Here is a 21,272-nt window from a genome sequence, read left to right on the forward strand (position 1 = left end):
CTCCTCCTCTAGGTGACCCGGCGTTTGACTGACGGCGATTACAGCCTACAGGGGAACAGCATGCTGGAGGACCGTCCCACATCCAACCTGGAGAAGCTGCACTTCATCATTGGGAACGGCATCCTAAGGCCCGCCCTCAGGTGACCTACAACCCTTCGACTTATTCTACCAAATACTCAGAAAGAATCTTTCGCTTTCTCAATCTGTCCTCTCCATGCTCCCCTCCTTCATTTATGATCTGAGCTTCCACCATTTTGTTTTCACCCGTCACCCGTCAACGATTTAAGTAATGTATTGGACTTGTATTCTGAGTGGTATGCTAGTTTGGATATGGGGACACTAAACATCATCAGTACGTGTCCTGGTTCTGACTTACTACTTATGGTCCGTGTGATTGGCTTGTGGTTTTTGCTGCTCATGATCTGATGGTGGCTGTGATTGGCTGGCTGTTGTCCTTCACCAGAGATGAGATCTACTGTCAGATCTGCAAGCAGCTGACCCAGAACCCGTCAAAGAGTAGCCATGCCCGTGGTTGGATCCTGCTCTCTCTCTGCGCTGGCTGCTTCGCTCCCTCTGAGAAGTTTGTCAAAGTAAGATCCTCTTCTTTTTGATACACGTGTGCAAACACACACACACACATGCACACTTACACACACGCACATACACACACACTTACAAACACACATACACATACCACTCAAATCTGTCTTGACCAATTTCTGTTGAATTCGAAGTGGATCCACTGAATATGCCCCAGAATGTCTCATTGATGTTAACTTTACCCCCTGACACTCTCCCCCCTTGCTCTCCCTCTCTCTCTCCCCTTTCTCTCTCCCCCCTCCACCCTTCCTTTCTTTCCTTCAGTATTTGCGTACATTCATGATCAGTGGTCCGCCGGGCTACGCTCCATACTGCGAGGAGAGGTTGAGGAGGACCTTTGTGAATCGCACCAGGACCCAGCCGCCATCTTGGCTCGAGCTGCAGGTACGCACAGATCTAGGATAATTGAACCATGGGGGGAGTTCTAAACCTGATTATTAGGGGCAAAACTGACCTTAAATCAGTGTCTAGGTCTAGGTCACGTGTCTGCCGTTATTCCTCTACCATCATATTCTGCTTTCGACTGCTATGACGTCTTGGCCCGAGACCTAAATACAGATAATGCCTTCGGGGAGGGGCACAGATTTTTTGTTAATCAAAATCTATTTGCATGCCAGATAAAGGGCAGTTATTATCAGATATACAGTATAGGTCATTTTTACATACTTTCTATCTCGTATCTTCTATCTTAGACTTTCAAGTGTAGCCTGGAGTTGTTTTTTAATCCAAAATAATCATCCCTCGCTTTCAGGCCACTAAGTCGAAGAAGCCCATCATGTTACCGGTAACCTTCATGGATGGTACCACTAAGACCCTGCTGACCGACTCAGCCACCACGGCCAGCGAGCTGTGTAATGCCCTGGCAGACAAAATCAGCCTCCGAGACCGCTTCGGTTTCTCCCTCTACATCGCCCTGTTCGATAAGGTACTTGACTGGACCTCACACACGTATGCATGCAGCCACGCATTCACTCACTCTCGCTCATTCATACATACACACACGGTCACAAACTTGTTTGAGAAGCTATCAAGCCCAATGTCAAATGTCAATCCATCCCCCCAGGTATCCTCATTGGGGAGCAGCAGCGACCATGTGATGGATGCCGTGTCGCAGTGTGAGCAGTACGCCAAGGAGCAGGGAGCCCAGGAGAGGAATGCCCCCTGGCGCCTGTTCTTCAGGAAGGAGATCTTCACTCCCTGGCACAATCCTGGCGAAGACAGCGTGGCCACCAACCTCATCTACCAGCAGACTGTCCGTGGGGTCAAGTTCGGCGAGTACCGCTGCGAGAGGGTTAGTGGGGCATAAGGGCAGAGGGATGAAGGCATGTATGAGGAGGGAGATTAACGTGGGGGTCAGATTTAGGGAATTTCAGAACTATAGTTATTTTTAGTCTCTTGGTCTATTTTCCACTAGTCCTCTCTCTGTGCTAGGTTGATGAATTACGTGAGATGGCGTTTTTATGTGATATTCATTTCATCCTGATGTACAATATGAAAGCACATTCATGCCTAATGTTTTTGTAAAATATGAAAGTATTAAAGCTCCTTCCCCTTCTCTCCCACTCCATCTACCCACTCTCCCTCTCTCAATTTCCCTCTCTCTCGCTCAGGATGAGGATCTGGCGGAACTGGCATCTCAGCAGTACTACATAGACTACGGCTCTGGGATTCTCCAGGAGCGCCTCCTCAACCTCATCCCATCCTACATCCCTGACCGCGAAATCAGCTCTGCCAAGACCAATGACAAGTGGGCCCAGCTAGTTGTCGCCGCCCACAAAAAGGTAGGTGTACCCCAAGGATCAGTTTCAGCGCCTTTCACTTTCGTACCCAAAATCAGTTTCAGTGCCTGTCTCGTGCTCTTTGTCCTATGAACTATTTATCATTATATTCAGGGATGTAGTGGAGGATAAACATGCATGAATGCTGTTTCCACAGCTTTTTCTTTAGTAAATAGCATTTAAGCATCTACTGAGACAAATTATAGTTTCTGAATTAGCTTTTATGTTAACCGCCACCCGTCATCTCAATCGGCATTCAGTGTTTACCCACCTTTGTTTTTTACCACTACAACTTGACTATATTGTCTTATGAACAGTACACACCCTCACACACACAGTTCTCAAACAGTCTCGCTAACACCTCCACTCCCCCAGGGAGTCTACACCCAGAAGAGGTTGGACCCTCAGAGGGTGAAGGAAGACGTGGTTGACTTTGCTCGTTTCAAGTGGCCTTTACTCTTCTCACGCTTCTACGAGGCCTTCAAATTTTCAGGTAAGTCTACTGTTGATATTTATGGCCAATGTACTGCAATGGATGTAACACTAATGATATTTCTGAGGAAGAACTGTGTCGTATCCACAATATCATGAAGCTACATCATGAATGTAGGTTGAAATTACCTCTAAGTCACTTTTGAACCCGTCAGGGCCCAGCCTGCCTAAGAATGACGTCATTGTGGCGGTGAACTGGACCGGGGTCTATTTTGTGGATGAGCAGGAGCAGGTCCTTTTGGAACTCTCTTTCCCAGAGATCACTAATGTGTCCAGTAGCAGGTAATGCTGCTACGATTCCTCTCTCCCAATAGACTGTAGTCATTATTTGTCAATTATAATTAGAAATGTTTTCATTCACTTGGTTGTTCATTGATATCTTGTAATTATTTAAAACAGAATTCAATACTTTTTATAGTTTTTCCACAGTTGTAATGTACACAGCAACTGAATATATATATTTATTTATTTATTGTGGCAGACCAGGGGGTTTCCTCTAGATGTTTACACAGATCAGAAATTGACACACCTCAGTTAAGGGTGTTTATTTAAAACAATAAAGAAAAAAGAAACCGGTCTCCTCCAGGAGACCTCTTCTGGGTTACCGCCTTCTGGGCTCCGGGGAATGCTGTCTCCTCTGGGGTAGAACGCCGAGCCCCTCAAATATAGCAGACTGTGAGTAAGTCTATCTGGTAGCAACCTCTCACTACCTACAACCCTCCTCTGGTTGTTCACCAGGTGCGGTTGGTTCCGGCGCCCCTCGGACCCCAACTTCGGGTCCGTAGACACGGGGTTGGCAACCGCTTGCTTCCGGGCCGCGTGCGACGGTCTGTCCCCTCTCTCATCGGTCACCGGCGTTTGTACGAACGCTACCACACTCCCGGAGTGTTGGGGTCGTGACCAGCGAATTTCACCGGGACCGTGGGTGCTGGTCGTTCGCTGTGGGCCCAACAGAAGATGACATAGTTTACTCCTGCGCCCAGCTCATCTTCTGGGCCAGCTGATGGCATCAACTCTTCTCGACCCGGGCAACTCCATGTGAGGTCACCTCCTTTGGTCTCCATCCACCTAAGGTTGGCTGCAGCAGGTGGACTCTACCTCGGCTGTCTCTCCGTGGGTCTGCAGTCCTTTAGCCCGGCCGACTGTCAGATTGGGAAGTACGTGGTGGGGTTGTCCTTTCGTCCCCACTGACGGCTCTCGGACTCGGCCTCTGTCCCCTTCAGCAGGGCCTCAGTATTCTGGTGCATCTCCACGGCTCCCAAGAGGTCGTCCAAGGTCTGGGGCATACGTAGGCTTGCCGCCCTCTTCATGTCGTGAGGTAGCACCCGTAAGATGCGATCCATGACCACTTTGTCGATAACGGGGAGGGTGACTAAGTTTGTTAGGAGCCATGCCCTGGTGATGCACAGTAGGTCGCTCATCTGGGCTCGGGGGGAAGCTTCAGCCATGAACCTCCAGTTATGGACCAGTTGGGCCCGATGGGCCAGGCTGTACCCGTAGCGGCTGAGTACCTCCCTCTTGAGACAGTCGGAGTTAGCCGCCTGTTCGGTGTTGAGGTCATAATATGCCTTTTGAGCATCTCCAGACAGGAACGGGGCCAGCAGACTTGCCAACTTCACCTTGGGCCATCCTTCCCAGAGTGCTGTCCGTTTGTGCAGAAGTAGGTCTCGATGTCGTCAACCTCCATTAGCTTGATGCGACTCGGTCTGCGTTTCTCCTCGCAGCTTGCATACATTCTTTAGACGCTGTCCTTCCAATGTTGGTTCCTGCATGTCCTTTTGTGCTTGTTGGGCCCAAACAAACTGAGCTATCAACTCATCAATGCTGATACTGCGTAAACGTCAACCCTGGTCTGACCACATTGTCAGATTGCCCGCATTCTCCACCACTTGTGGAAGACCAAGGAGTTTGATCTAGACATTTACACAGATCCGACACGGAGACAAGTGTGATACCTCAGTTTCAAGGGTGTTTATTTAAAACAACAAAGAAAAAGAAAAGAAACAGGTCTCCTCCAGGAGACCTCTTCCAGGTTACCGCCTTCTGGGCTCGGGGAATGCTGTCTCCTCTGGGGTGGAACACTGAGCCCCTCGGTTCTAGCAGACCGTGAGGACCTCTATCCGGTAGCAACCTCTCACTACCTACAACCCTCCCCCGTGTGTTGCCCTCCGGGCAGCTTTATGGGCCCCGTACAGCTGGTGAGCAATCAGCCCTTGATTACTCACCAGCCTCAATCAGCCCCAATTAGTCCAGGCCGGAGGACCCATCGAGACCTGGCACGTCCAGCAGAGGGAGCCACCACCACGTGATCAGTCTCCCCCTGGTGGCTTGTCCGCGGTACACCACAATATATACACTTGGAAAGACCTAAATAAGATATAAAATATATATAAAATTATATTTTAATTGTGACATTGTTTTGATATTGTAAGAATCATTTCCCTTGACAGAGGTGGTAAGCTCCAGGGCCAGAGTTTCTCGCTGGCCACCATCAAAGGAGACGAGTACACGTTTACCTCCAATAATGCCGAGGACATACGCGACCTCGTCGTGACCTTCCTGGAGGGCCTCAGGAAGAGGTCAAAGTTTGTGGTGGCGCTGCTGGACTGCCCCAACCCCGGTAAGTAACCTACTAGCTCTTATTAACTTTATCTTTTTAGGTTAATGAAAAGTGGCAATGCACATTGGTCCACATTGGCAACACTTTTCAATTAAGAACAGGTAATGTCTTCCAAGTATGGTAAATGACTGTGATCTTGTAGGTGTTTTCTTATACAGACTACCATATGAGAAGCAACTCTGTCATTTTTTATAATGTATGTCTCTTTTTCAAAGAGAGAATGACTCCATTTCATGTTTTATCTTCTAAACCACAGCAGTGAAAAAAGCTATATTAATTGTGTTGTAATTGTGTGTTGATATTGATGTTTTAGGGTAGAATCTGCTCTAACCCGCTGTATTTTTATATATATATATACAGCACCAGTCAAAAGTTTTAGAACACCTACTAATTCAAAGGCTTTTCTTTATTTTTACTATTTTCTACATTGTAGAGTAAAGGTGAAGACATCAAAACTATGAAATAACACATATGGAAACATGTAGTAACCAAAAAAGTGTTAAACGATTCTTCAAAGTAGCCACTCTTTGCCTTGATGACAGCTTTGCACACTCTTGGCATTCTCTCAACCAGCTTCATGAGGTAACCTGGAATTAATTTCAATTAACAGGTGTGTCTTCTTAAAAGTTCATTTGTGGAACTTCTTTCCTTCTAAATGCGTTTGAGCCAATCAGTTGTGTTGTGACAAGGTAGGGGGGTATTCAGAAGATAGCGCTATTTGGTAAAAGACCATGTCAATATTATGGCAAGAACCGCTTAAATAAGCAAAGAGAAATGACAGTCCATCCTTATTTAAGACATGAAGGTCAATCAATATGGAAAATGTCAAGAACTTTGAAAGTTTCTTCAAGTGCAGTCGCAATAACAATCAAGCGCTATGATGAAACTGGCTCTCATGAGGACCGCCACAGGAAAGGAAGACCCAGAGTTACCTCTGCTGCAGATTTCATTAGATTTACCAGCCTCAGAAATTGCAGCCCAAATTAATGCTTCACGGAGTTATTTTGTCTGGAGTCCAAATTAGAGATTTTTGGTTCCAACCGCCGTGTCTTTGTGAGATGTGGTGTGGGTGAACGGATGATCGCCACATGTGTATTTCCCACGTAAAGCATGGAGGAGTAGGTGTTATGGTGTGGGGGTGCTTTGCTGGTGACACCGTCTGTGATTTATTTAGAATTCAAGGCACACTTAACCAGCATGGCTACCACAGCATTCTGCAGCGACACGCCATCCCATTTGGTTTGGGCTTAGTGGGACTATAATTGTTGAGTTGATGAGTTGGACCGCAGAGTGAAGGAAAACCCGGCAACAAGTGCTCAGCATATGTGGGAACTCCTTCAAGACAGTTGGAAAAGCATTTCAGGTGAAGCTGGTTGAGAGAATGCCAAGAGTGTGCAAAGCTGTCATCAAGGCAAATGGTGGCTATTTGAAGAATCTCAAATATAAATATATATTTTGATTTGTTTAACACTTTTTGGTTACTACACGATTCCATATGTTATTTCATAGTTTTGATGTCTTCTCAAAATAAAGAAAAACCCTTGAATGAGTAGGTGTTCTAAAACCTTTGACCAGTAATGTATATATATTTTGTATTCTTTTTTTTATTTTACCCCCTTTTTCTCCCCAATTTCGATCTTGTCTCATCACTGCAACTCCCCAATGGGCTCGGAAGGCAAAGGTCGAGTCATGTGTCCTCCAAAACTTGACCCGTAAAACCATGCTTTTTAACACCCGCCCGCTTAACCTAGAAGCCAGCTGCATAAATGTGTCGAAGGAAACACCGTTCACCTGACGACCGAGGTCAGCCTGCAGGCGCCCAGCCTGCCACAAGGAGTCGCTAGAACACGATGAGCCAAGTAAAGCCTCCCGGCCAAACGCTCCCCTAACCCGGGTGATGCTGGGCCAATTGTGCGCCACCCTATGGGATTCCCGGGTCTGAAGTGATGCCTCTAGCACTGCAAGGCAGTGCCTTAGACTGCTGCGCCACTTGGGAGGCCCTAACCTGCTATGTTTTACCATTTAATGGACTGTTTTTAACTTTGGAATTGGCTTATTGACCGTTTTATACAACAGTTGCGTTTTATTCTGAACGCTGATTGGTTAAAACCGCATTCCAGCCGCTGTCTATTCCACAAGTTACCATTGGCTAAATCTATGACATTAAAATGCCTATTTACTCTGTTCCATCTGACTGCGCAATCCACTGTCTCATCAGCCCAGCCAGAAAATGTCTAAACTTGATCTCCACTATAAAAACCATCTAGACATTACCTCACATTTCTTTTAAACTAAGATTTAGTTTTAAACAGCAGAGATTTGTAGAATCTTTGCTGTCTGTCTCTCTGACTTTTGCAACATTGTTTCAGTATTCAAATTCGATCTCGAGCTGTCCCCTAGTAATGAATGTGTGTCTTGCATTTAACATTGTAGATAAATCTAACTTTCTAACTCCCGCACACGCGATACCTCCTTAAGTTGTATTTACCAACCACCACACATGAAGTTCCATCACAGGAGACATTGAGGTACATTGAATTGAATGTTGTGTTCCTGTAGCGGGCGGCGAGGACTCCACCTTCCTCAGTTTTTCCAAGGGCGACCTGATCCTATTGGACGAGCACTGTGGCGAGCAGGTCATGACCTCGGGGTGGGCCCACGGGGTCAATGACAGGACCAAGCAACAGGGGGACTTCCCGGCCGACTGCGTCTACGTCCTGCCCACCGTAACCCGGCCGCAGTATGACATCGTGGTGAGTGACCTCATAGGGTTACAAAATTCTCTGTACATTTCCAAAGTTCCAGGATCTTTTCGAAACTACGGTCATTAATGGGTAATTTTGGAAATCTATGGAATCTTGAAGAATTTATACCACAGTATGACAATATGGTGGTGGTGATGATGTTGATGATGTCCTCAGGCATTCATGCTTCATACTGTCTTTACTGCTCTCATTCTGTAGCTTACTAAAGTTATTTTTTTGTGACTGTATGTCTTTCTTTCTCTCTCCCCTCTCCCAACGTGTCTCTTTCATCCTCTCTACTCCCTTCCCTCTCCATTTCCCCTCCCTTTTCTCTCTATCTCACTCTCTCACTCTCTCGTTTTCTTCCTTCGCTCTCTCTCATTCTCCTACTTCCTTACCTCTACATCTCCCCTCCCTCCCTCCCTCCCTCCCTCCCTCCCTCCCTCCCTCCCTCCCTCCCTCCCTCCCTCCCTCCCTCCCTCCCTCCCTCCCTCCCTCCCTCCCTCCCTCCCTCCCTCCCTCCCTCCCTCTGCTAGGCTCTGGTGACTATGACTCCAGACCAGAGAAGAGAGTCCATAAACCTTTCCCAGCTGGCCCTTGCTGAGAGTGAGGACAAGGTCAAGCCCTACACCCTAGAGGAGTTCTCCTATGATTACTTCAGGTAGCCACTCACTCACTCAATCACTCACTCACACACACTTACATACACACACATACACACACACACACACACACACACACACACACACACACACACACACACACACACACACACACACACACACACACATTCTGTTCCACTCATCCCTCTCTGTTCCCTTCATCCATCTTTCCCAAATCCCTTCTTCCTATCCACCCCTACTCCACCCATCCAGATCCCCTCCCAAGAGCACTTTGAGCAGGGTAATGATCACTAAGGGCCGCGGGAAGGAGCGTCTGTGGTGCTGCGCCAGGGAGCCCCTCAAACAGCCCCTATTGAAGAAGGTGCTGGCCCACGAGGAGCTCTCCCAGGAGGCTCAACTGGCCTTCATCGATATCTTTACTGTCTTGCAGCCATTGTGTATCAATTACTTTTTCACGCTTCATGTCCAAATAATCTTAAAGTAACTTTATTTTGAACACTGTAGGATGATTTAAACATGAAATGTGAAATATGCTAATATCAGGGATATGAACTTGCATAGATTTTTTGACAAAAATGCTAAATAGTTAGCATTTGGAGACAGTGGCCGGGTAAACTAAAACAAAGCATGGACTGCTGTCTTACTTTAGCCATAGATTACTTATGGGTAAGGAAACTATTGTGTAATTTGGGTAAACAATCACTTTAAATGTGATGCAAACTTCAACATGTCAAATTTAGCATTATGTATATTATGTTGTACTGCATCATAGAATTATGTCTGTGTTTAACGTGCGTAGTCTTGAGGTCAATGTCTGGTCATGGTCCTTGACCACTCCCCTGCACCCTTGTTGAAGTATATGGGTGACTACCCGTCCAAGCGAGCGCGTTCGGTCAACGAGCTGACCGACCAGATCTTTGAGGGAGCGCTGAAGGCAGAGCCACTCAAAGATGAGATCTACTGTCAGATCCTCAAACAGCTCACTGAGAATCACATCAAGTACGTCTGAGACTACAGTCGACATACACATCTACATTCCCAGGGAAGTTGCGGTCATATGGGGATTGACCATGTTGTGCTGTGTGTTTGCGATTTTGTGTGTGTGTGTGTGTGTGTGTGGGTGTGTGTGTGTGTGTGTGTGTGTGTGTGTGTGTGTGTGTGTGTGTGTGTGTGCGCGTGCGCAGGTACAGCGAGGAGAAGGGCTGGGAGCTGCTGTGGCTGTGTGCAGGTCTGTTCCCCCCCAGTAACATTCTGCTACCCCACGTCCAGAAGTTCCTCCAGGCCAAGAAGCACCACCCCCTCGCCCCTGACTGCATGCAGAGACTCCAGAAGGCATTACGGTAGGGCTAACCCACTTGTAAAGGGTATTTACTTTAAGTGTTCCAACGTTACGTGTTTAACCATTTGGGTATAAGTATTTTTGCCATTTACAGTATAAGAGTTTCTCAGCCATGTAAACAGAGAAAAAAAATGCTGACTTATTTAGGCAATAGGGCTGAATCCTAATTTGATATCCATGCAAGATTTAGGCAAACGTTTGAGTTACTTGTGTGGATTCAGCTCCTAACTAGAGATCCACTCAAGATCAGTGCCTCCTTACTCATATTCCTTCCTTTGCCTATCTCTTGTCTTCCCCTGGGTGAAATAACAGTCCAACAGTAATTGTAGTATGATGTACTACAGTACCCATAATGTTCTGTACCCATAATGCTCTCTCCTTACCAATACAGTAATGGATCCAGGAAGTACCCACCTCACCTGGTGGAGGTGGAGGCCATCCAGCACAAGACCACACAAATCTTTCACAAAGTGTACTTCCCCGATGACACAGACGAGGTGAGAGGTCATTACAAAGTAGCAATGGCTCGTTGAGGCCCAAAACGTTGAGTCAAAGGGACAAAAACAGCACACAAGCTGACTTGTTAAAATCTGGAACATTTTGTGTGGTCACTTTATAGCAAATTGTGTAAAAATGACAGTTTTCCCCCACAGGCTTTCGAAGTGGAGTCGAGTACCAAGGCCAAAGATTTCTGTCTGAACATCTCAGGCAGACTACTCCTCAAGTCCTCCGAGGGCTTCAGCCTGTTTGTCAAGATCACTGACAAGGTACAGTACACTACTAGGATATGGTTTCAATGAGGTCATTAGGACATGCTTTGTGACGTCATGGTCAAGTTGTATACTGGTTGTTAAAGGATGTATTTTAAACACGACATATTAAACTGGCTGTAATCTGCTTATATGACCAGATAACAACCAAAATATGACATATTTCCCTGAATTGTTTATGAATTCATGAAAAAAGACTTCACCTGGTTGTAATCCGATTGTAACTAGTTGTATGATGTCTCTGAGAAAAGTACAATTTTACACACAAAATAGTGGTACCCATAAGTACTCATTTCTGATGAAAAAACACAAATGTGAAAAATTGGTGGATATACAGATGTAGGAAGTTAATTTCAGCCAGTTTGCTACAGCAGGAAAATCATCCTGCAGCAACAGGAAATGTAAATTATTAGGTGGATTAAAATGAATGGACATTTTTGTAGGGGTTGATACATTTTTCGTAAGGGAAAATCAAGTCTGAAATTTCAAAGTGGAAATTACAAATCAAATGTATTTATGAGGTCCTTTTTACATCCGCCGATGTCACAAAGTGCTATACAGAAACCCAGCCTAAAACCCCAAACATCAAACAATGCAGATGTAGAGGCACGGTGACTAGGAAAAACTCCCTAGAAAGGCAGGAACCTAGGAAGAGACCTAGAGAGGAACCAGGCTCTGAGTGGTGGCCAGGCCTCTTCTGGCTGTGCCGGGTTGAGATTATAACAGTACATGGCCAAGATGTTCAAACGTTCATAGATGACCAGCAGGGGCAAATAATAATAATAATCACAGTGGTTGTAGAGGGTGCAACAGGTCAGCACCACTTTAAATTGAATCCGCTTGGTCTGGGCATCTCTCATAGGGAGGAGCGTATGTGGTACTATTATGTTCGTCCCCTCCATGTCCCCACCTCTCCCCCCCATACGTTCCATTAAATGCACCTATAAGGTGGCTATATATAAGCCCTGTAGTATGTGGTAATTTGCATAGGATTTCTATCTTAATGCTTATATCGGAATGTCCTGGGAATTTGTTGTTGTTTTATCCTACCTTAAGCAAACAATCTATAAGCTGGAGATATATCCAAAAGTATTGTTTCTGTAAATTATACTTGGACCTTAACTCTTCATAAGACGTAGAAGTGTTTTCTTGATAGAGACAACCAATGTTATTTTTTCCCCTTTCTATACCAATCTTTCCAGAAAGCCATGTGTCCCCCTATTTTCAATTTAGGGTTGTTCCATAACGAAGCATAGCTTATCAAGAAAGATGAAGATCTTGCTCTCTCTCATGAATCTGGCTCCATATATTTTTAGTATGGGACATTATTGGATCCTGGAGTCCCACCTTTTGTTGACTCAAATAATCTGATGCTCTGAATGGGGCATTAAATTCCTCTTCCATGTCCATCCCAGCTCTTAAACTGGAGATTCATTTTGTTCAATAGTGGGTCTATATTTTCAGAAATCATGTTCTCTAGACCAGGATGTAACGCCATCCCCGGGTACCTCAAGTTTTTAGGGACCCATTGAAACCTCCAGCTGAAGAGGTAATTTCTCAGACAATGTTTTGATAGAGGCATTACTTCAGATGTGGTCCAGTTGACTTTATAGCTCGATATCTCTGAGAATGCATTTACAAGGTCCAGTAAAGGCAGTATGGAGAGTTGAGGGTCTGATATTAATAGTAATATGTCGTCTGCATAATGCAGTAGTTTATTCTCCCATATTAATCCCTTTGATTGACTGGTGCAGTCTAATGGCTTCGGCTAATGGTTCTAATGCTATAATAAATAGGAGGGGCGAGAGACAGTCACCTTGTTTCGTCCCTCGTCCTACAGAAAATGGAGATGATCGTAGTCCGTTAGTGACAACTATGGATTTGGGGTCGTTGTACAGAAGTTTAATAATATTCTGAAAGCCCTGTCCAAAACCAAATGTAGTATAATGCAGGTAGTCCCAGCCCACCCTATCAAAGGCTTTCTCTGCGTCTAGGGATAGGGCTGCCACTGAAGTATCCAAATCGATCAATTCCTCCAACCTAACAGGGCTGTCGAGCCAGTTCCTGTCTTCCTCTGCTTGTTTAGGAAGGTTCAGTTTCTGAAAGAATGCCTCTGCTTTCTACGTATCTAGAGGACCATCTGAAGTAGAAAGTTCCTGATAGAAGTCTCAAAATATATTGTTTATTTCTTTATGATTGGCAATCACCTTGCCTGTCTTATTTCTGATTCCACCTACACCTTAAGGTCTGTTTCAATTTTAACCATTTTCTGTTTATCTAATTTCTTAATAGTAGCTGATTGTTGTATCATTACTCCACGTATGTAATCTTTAAAAGCTTCCCAGACATGTACCTGTTTCACACTATTGTGGTTTGTTTCAAAGAATATCGTAATGTGTGTTTTAACCTGTTGCATCTCTAGGGGCGCTATTTCATTTTTGGATAAAAAACGTTCCCGTTTTAAGCGCGATATTTTGTCACGAAAAGATGCTCGACTATGCATATTCTGACAGTTTTGGAAAGAAAACAGAATCCAGAATCTGCAAAGATTTTGTCTGTAAGTGCCCCAGAACTCATTCTACAGGCGAAACCAAGATGAAACGTCAAACAGGAAATGAGCAGAATTTCTGAAGCTCTGCTTTCTAATGTCTCCTTATATGGCTGTGAATGCGACAGGAATAAGCTTAGACCTTCTGCCGTTTCCCCAAGATGTCGGCAGCATTGTGACGTATTTGTAGACATATCATTGGAAGATTGACCATAAGAGACTACATTTTCCAAGTGTCCGCCTGGTGTCCTGCGTCGAAACTGGTGCGCAAAGCCAGGTGCAAGTATTTTTCCATTTGATTGAGAGGAGAAACCATGCTTCCACGAACGATATATCATCGAAGAGATATGTGAAAAACACCTTGAGGATTGATTCTAAACAACGTTTGCCATGTTTTCAGTCGATATTATGGAGTTCATTTGGAAAAAAGTTCGCGTTTTGAGGACTGAATTTTCGGGGTTTTTTGGTAGCCAAATGTGATGTACAAAACGGAGCTATTTCTAATACACAAATAATATTTTTGGAAAAACTGAGCATTTGCTATCTAACTGAGAGTCTCCTCATTGAAAACATCCGAAGTTCTTCAAAGGTAAATGATTTTATTTGAAGGCTTTTATGTTTTTGTTGAAATGTTGCGTGCTGGATGCTAACGCTAATGCTAATGCTAAATGCTACGCTAGCTAGCTACTTTTACACAAATGATTGTTTTCCTATGGTTGAGAAGCATATTTTGAAAATCTGAGATGACAGTGTTGTTTACAAAAGGCTAAGCTTGAGAGATGGCATATTTATTTCATTTCATTTGCGATTTTCATGAATAGTTAACGTTGCGTTATGGTAATGAGCTTGAGTCTGTATTCACGATCCCGGATCCGGGATGGGGAGATCAGTTAAGGAATTATTCTCCTATTCCAACAGTCAGATCAGTGGGTGCATGATCTGTCATAGCTATCGTGCCCACATTGCAAGCACCCACTTTATCTATGAGAGAGTGTGAGATCAGAATGTAGTCAATGCGTGAATAAACAGTGTGTCTATTTGAAAAGAATGTGTAATCACAAGCGGTTCGATTGATATCATAAAGACCTTTACACAGTGTAAAGGTCATTTACAGTCTTTACACAGTGTAAAAGTCCTTTACAGTCTTTACACAGTGTAAAGGTCATTTACAGTCTTCACACAGTGTAAAGGTCCTTTACAGTCTTTACACAGTGTAAAGGTCATTTACAGTCTTCACACAGTGTAAAGGTCCTTTACAGTCTTCACACAGTGTAAAGGTCCTTTACAGTCTTCACACAGTGTAAAGGTCCTTTACAGTCTTCACACAGTGTAAAGGTCCTTTACAGTCTTCACACAGTGTAAAGGTCCTTTACAGTCTTCACACAGTGTAAAGGTCCTTTACAGTCTTTACACAGTGTAAAGGTCCTTTACAGTCTTCACACAGTGTAAAGGTCCTTTACAGTCTTCACACAGTGTAAAGGTCCTTTACAGTCTTCACACAGTGTAAAGGTCCTTTACAGTCTTTACACAGTGTAAAGGTCCTTTACAGTCTTTACACAGTGTAAAGGTCCTTTACACAGAGTTTTAATTGCTTCTTGAGTTTTAGACCAGTTTTGCATTTCTCTAAAAAAGCATCAGGGACCTGATTATAATCCCCTCCCTAGTACCAGAGGAAAATCACAGAAATCTATTATTATTTTATTAAATTAAAGGAAGAAGTCTTGGGTCCTCTTCATTTGGAGCATAAATATTTCTGAATATTATATTTTGTCCTGAAATCTTTACAAGTAAAATCAAGATTCATCCTGCTTTGTCCTTAGCTCTTTTTCCACTTGAACTTGTATACCTTTGGAAAATAGAATAGAGACACCTCTTTTTGGGGGTTGAATGTATTATGGTAAGCACTACCCACCCATCTGTCTCCCACCTAGTCCGTTCACATTCCACGACGTAACTTTAATCACATTGGTCGTTATATCTGAAAGGTTGTAAATATATTATTACCACAACATAACTAGTGTTAGAATATTTTAAATCAATGCATTTCTGATAGCCACTGCTTAGCGAATCAATGAAAGTGAACAACTGGTAGTACCCCCCACCTAGAACACTGAACTTTCCATATAACAAATATGTCATAAACACCCCCCAACCGCACAAGGTACAAAAAAATGAACATACAGTGCCTTGCGAAAGTATTCGGCCGCCTTGAACTTTGCGACCTTTTGCCACATTTCAGGCTTCAAACATAAAGATATAAAACTGTATTTTTTTGTGAAGAATCAACAACAAGTGGGACACAATCATGAAGTGGAACGACATTTATTGGATATTTCAAACTTTTTTAACAAATCAAAAACTGAAAGATTGGGCGTGCAAAATTATTCAGCCCCTTTACTTTCAGTGCAGCAAACTCTCTCCAGAAGTTCAGTGAGGATCTCTGAATGATCCAATGTTGACCTAAATGACTAATGATGATAAATACAATCCACCTGTGTGTAATCAAGTCTCCGTATAAATGCACCTGCACTGTGATAGTCTCAGAGGTCCGTTAAAAGCGCAGAGAGCACCATGAAGAACAAGGAACACACCAGGCAGGTCCGAGATACTGTTGTGAAGAAGTTTAAAGCCGGATTTGGATACAAAAAGATTTCCCAAGCTTTAAACATCCCAAGGAGCACTGTGCAAGTGATAATATTGAAATGGAAGGAGTATCAGACCACTGCAAATCTACCAAGACCTGGCCGTCCCTCTAAACTTTCAGCTCATACAAGGAGAAGACTGATCAGAGATGCAGCCAAGAGGCCCATGATCACTCTGGATGAACTGCAGAGATCTACAGCTGAGGTGGGAGACTCTGTCCATAGGACAACAATCAGTCGTATATTGCACAAATCTGGCCTTTATGGAAGAGTGGCAAGAAGAAAGCCATTTCTTAAAGATATCCATAAAAAGTGTCATTTAAGGTTTGCCACAAGCCACCTGGGAGACACACCAAACATGTGGAAGAAGGTGCTCTGGTCAGATGAAACCAAAATTGAACTTTTTGGCAACAATGCAAAACGTTATGTTTGGCGTAAAAGCAACACAGCTGAACACACCATCCCCACTGTCAAACATGGTGGTGGCAGCATCATGGTTTGGGCCTGCTTTTCTTCAGCAGGGACAGGGAAGATGGTTAAAATTGATGGGAAGATGGATGGAGCCAAATACAGGACCATTCTGGAAGAAAACCTGATGGAGTCTGCAAAAGACTGAAAATACAGTTTTATATCTTTATGTTTGAAGCCTGAAATGTGGCAAAAGGTCGCAAAGTTCAAGGGGGCCGAATACTTTCGCAAGGCACTGTACAAAATGAAAATCTCCCTCCCCCCAAAACCAGGCCTTCATCCGTGTGAAGTGTTCCGAGTGCTGACGATCCAACTAGAATTAGCACGTTTTACCAACGCCAAATATAGGCATAACCATATACATTTTGAAATGACAGATATGACATGTCATAGAGATTACATCAAAACATCGAACATAAAAGGCTGATCATTGTTTTCGCAAAGAGAAGAATGACCTTTCTCATGTAGACTGATACATGAACTGTATACCTCCAAAAGACAGGAATGTAAACTGAGGTCAGCCACAAAAGAGAGACTGGTATAAGTCATAATGATAAAATAAAATAAGCTGACTAACACATTGGCTTGTGTCCATCACTCATGGCACGAACACGCCTGTTGTGGTCTATATTGACCCACTATTGCTGTTATTAGAATGAAAACGTAAAATAATATATATCATATATATGATATACTTGGACTATAGTCCTGCTTAATCTAGTACTATAATGATGTCAGCTGTAAACCAGAAAGACAAATTATAGGCAGCATTTGTAGTATAAACACTCGATGAGACTGCTACTCACAACATGGGTAGTTCTATCGCCTTAGAGAAAAATGTTAGTCCATCTGTGATGAACCATTGCCACCATGTGGAACTTCCATAGCCATACCACGCTACTCAATTTGTTTTGCTTCTCAAAGTAACCCAGAACATTGCAAAGAGTATTTCAGTCCCCGTTTCATGCACATACTGTATGCCTCACCTGCGTGAACGCATTTCTCTTGTCTTGAACCTCTTTGGAAAAGTCAGGGAAAAACTCCACCTTTGTCCCCTTCCATTGAAAAGTCCTAAGCTCTTTGGCTCTGAGCCGGACCTTCTCCCTGTCAGTATATCGTAAGAATTTCACCAGGATAGGCCGGGGGTTGCGTGGGGCTGTTGCTGGGTTCAGTGTCGTCGGTGTCCGATGTGTTCTCTCGATGGGCATGTTGTTTAACACCCTCCAGTGTGTTATCAAATAGGTTGCGTAAAATGTCTTTCACACAATCTTCCGTATTTATGTGGATCTTGGGAACCCCTCTGATTCGAAGTGTGTTTCTCCGACTGTCATTTTCCTGTTATTGAAGTCGTTCTTCAAGTTTTTTGATCAGTCTCCATTTTTTCAACAGTGTTGTTTAGGCGTTTGTTCTTGTCCTCCAAGGTTGATATCCTCTCTTCTGCGTGTGTAACTTGGTTGTCGAGTGTATCCACCTTTGATTTCAGTGCACCCACTGTATGTTTTATTTCAGCCACATCTTCGCCCACTTTCGCAATTTTCTCTTTGAAATGTTTGTTCATTTTGCGAATCTCATTTAGAACTGGGTCATCAGGTTGTTCTTCTCCGCCATTTTCCTTGCTAGCTGCAGGTAGAGACGACATTTGTGTTTTTTGTTGTGACTGCTTATGTGTTTCTAAGTTGTTTTTCCATGTAACCGATATTTTGGACAATTAGTTAACAAAATGTGTAACTAGGCGTTGAATAATTAGTTAAAATATAGTTGGAGCTACACAGACTCTGTAGTTAGCTGCTGCTCCTCGCCTCATCGGTGCCGGAAGTCCTGAAATGTCCTAGTTTTTTATAATAAACGTCACGAACCGGCTCAAAGCCCGTAACAAAAGGGAGACAACGTGGAGATAAGGAGGAACAAAATATATATTTATTAAATAAAGTAACTAAGTATAATATACAATGGTGTGTGTAATCAGTAGTGTAAGTGAGTGTTTTGCATGCATGAATGTGATAATGCAGGGTGTTGAAAGGTGCTTAAGCAAACAACCAAAAAAACCACCAAGAAACACAACAAAATCCATAAAGGTATCTGCATGGAGAGAGTCTCTTCCATGAATGGGGAAGTGGTGTATTTATCCTGGGACACACCGGGCCTAGGTGTTTCCCATGTAGCTGACGACCCTCCCAACTCCGCCCACCGGCATCCTAATAAGGAAAACAAGAGGAAAGAGAGAATACGACAGAAAGAGTGGGAGAGTCGTCACATAACATAAAATTGATCAGAAATACAGTGTAGACATTGTTAATGTTGTAAATTACTTTTGTGGCTGGAAACGGCTGATTTTTAATGGAATATCTACATAGGCGTACAGAGGCCCATTATCGGCAACCATCACTCCTGTGTTCCAATGGCACGTTATGTTAGCTAATCCAAGTTTATCATTTTAAAAGGCTAATTGATCATTAGAAAACCCTTTTGCAATTATGTTAGCGCAGCTGAAAATTGTTTTTCTGATTAAAGAAGCAATAAAACTGGCCTTGTTTAGACTAGTTGAGTATCTAGAGCATCAGTATTTGTGTGTTCGATTACAGGCTCAAAATGGCCAGAAACAAAGACCTTTCTTCTGAAACTCGTCAGTCTATTCTTGTTCTGAGAAATGAAGGCTATTCCATGCAAGAAATTGCCAAGAAACTGAAGATCTCGTACAACGCTGTGTACTAATCCCTTCACAGAACAGCGCAAACTGTCTCTAACCAGAATAGAAAGAGGAGTGGGAGGTCCCAGTGCACAACTGAGCAAGAGGACAAGTACATTAAAGAAGCAATAAAACTGGCCTTCTTTAGACTAGTTGAGAATTTGGAGCATCAGCATTTGTGTGTTCGATTACAGGCTCAAAATGGCCAGAAACAAAGACCTTGCAGAGATGGCGCCGAAGAACATGGCTGACGTTTTACATTCTCCCAACCAATTGTACTATTTTATATATTTTTTTGCGTTTTGTGTAACTTATTTTTTTACTTATTGCGTACATAATGTTGCTGCTACCGTCTCTTATGACCGAACATAACTTCTGGACATCAGAAAAGTACTCCCACTCTTTCTGCCGAGGCTATAAAAGTAGCGAGGTTACATACAGACACCGGTTAGTCAGGCTGATTGAGGTAGTATGTACATGTAGATATGGTTAAAGTGACTATGCATACCTGTATATGATGAACAGAGAGTAGCAGTAGTGTAAAAGAGGGGTTGGTGGTAGCACTGGTTGGTCGGCCCAATTGAGGTAGTATGTACAGTCGTGGCCAAAGGTTTTGAGAATGACACAAATATTAATTTCCACAAAGTTTGCTGCTTCAGTGTCTATATTTTTGTCAGATTTTACTATTGAATGGTGAAGTATAATTACAAGTATTTCATAAGTGTCAAAGGCTTTTATTGACATTTACATGAAGTTGATGCAAAGAGTCAATATTTGCAGTGTTGACCCTTATTTTTCAAGACCCTACATATCGCCCTGGCATGCTATCAATTAACTTCTGGGCCACATCATGACTGTTGGCAGCCCATTCTTACATATTCAATGCTTGGAGTTTGTCCACCCGCCTCCTGAGGATTGACCACATGTTCTCAATGGGATTAAGGCCTGGGGAGTTTCCTGGCCATGGACCCAAAATATCGATGTTTTGTTCCCCGAGCCTCTTAGTTATCACTTTTGCCTTATGGCAAGGTGCTCCATCATGCTGAAAAAAGCATTGTTCATCACCAAACTGTTCCTGGATAGTTGGAGAAGTTGCTCTCGGAGGATGTGTTGGTACCATTCTTTATTCATGGCTGTGTTCTTAGGCAAAATTGTGAGTGAGCCCACTCCCTTGGCTGAGAAGCAACCCCACACATGAATGGTCTCAGGATGCTTTACTGTTGGCATGACACAGGACTGATGATAGCGCTCACCTTGTCTTCTCTGGACAAGCTTTTTTCCGGATGCCCCAAACAATCGTAAAGGGGATTCATCAGAGAAAATTACTTTACCCCAGTCCTTAGCAGTCCAAATCCTGTACCTTTTGCAGAATATCAGTCTGTCCCTGATGTTTTCCTAGAGAGAAGTGACTTCTTTGCTGCCCTTCTTGACACCAGGCCATCCTCCAAATGTCTTTGCCTCACTGTGCGTGCAGATGCACTCACTTCTGCCTGCTGTCATTCCTGAGCAAGCTCTGTACTGGTGGTGACCCGATCCCGCAGCTGAATCAACTTTAGGACACGGTCCTGGCGCTTGCTGGACTTTCTTGGGCGCCCTGAAGCCTTCTTCAGAACAATTGAACCGCTCTCCTTGAAGTTCTTGATGATCCAATAAATGGTTGATTTAGGTGCCATCTTACTGGAAGCAATATCCTTGCCTGTGAATCCCTTTCTGTGCAAAGCAATGATGTCGAAACGTGTTTCCTTGCAGGTAACCATGATTGACAGAGGAAGAACAATGATTCCAAGCACCACCCTCCTTTTGAATCTTCCAGTCTCTTATTCAAACTCAATCAGCATGACGGAGTGATCTCCAGCCTTGTCCTCATCAACACTCACACCTGTGTTAATGAGAGAATCACTGACATGATGTCAGCTGGTCCTTTTGTGGCAGGGCTGAAATGATTGATTTTGTGGAATTCAG

General features: G+C 43.7%; 1 protein-coding gene across 1 annotated transcript in view; it reads left to right on the forward strand.

The window, feature by feature from the left end:
- Nucleotides 1–21,272, forward strand: part of LOC110534865 (unconventional myosin-VIIa) — a 70,555-nt gene that overhangs the window by 39,401 nt on the left and 9,882 nt on the right. Inside the window, exons 28-43 of the mRNA XM_036989866.2 lie at nt 13–140; nt 464–590; nt 865–984; nt 1,352–1,525; nt 1,664–1,891; nt 2,211–2,381; nt 2,754–2,871; nt 3,026–3,152; nt 5,321–5,490; nt 8,050–8,243; nt 8,771–8,895; nt 9,110–9,267; nt 9,703–9,856; nt 10,042–10,197; nt 10,588–10,693; nt 10,850–10,963. Coding sequence (XP_036845761.1) covers nt 13–140; nt 464–590; nt 865–984; nt 1,352–1,525; nt 1,664–1,891; nt 2,211–2,381; nt 2,754–2,871; nt 3,026–3,152; nt 5,321–5,490; nt 8,050–8,243; nt 8,771–8,895; nt 9,110–9,267; nt 9,703–9,856; nt 10,042–10,197; nt 10,588–10,693; nt 10,850–10,963 — 2,370 coding nt within the window. The remainder of the gene's footprint in view (nt 1–12; nt 141–463; nt 591–864; nt 985–1,351; nt 1,526–1,663; nt 1,892–2,210; nt 2,382–2,753; nt 2,872–3,025; nt 3,153–5,320; nt 5,491–8,049; nt 8,244–8,770; nt 8,896–9,109; nt 9,268–9,702; nt 9,857–10,041; nt 10,198–10,587; nt 10,694–10,849; nt 10,964–21,272) is intronic.

This window comes from Oncorhynchus mykiss, chromosome 10 (assembly GCF_057628025.1).
Source record: "Oncorhynchus mykiss isolate SJ-2025 chromosome 10, ASM5762802v1, whole genome shotgun sequence".
Lineage (NCBI taxonomy): Eukaryota > Metazoa > Chordata > Actinopteri > Salmoniformes > Salmonidae > Oncorhynchus > Oncorhynchus mykiss.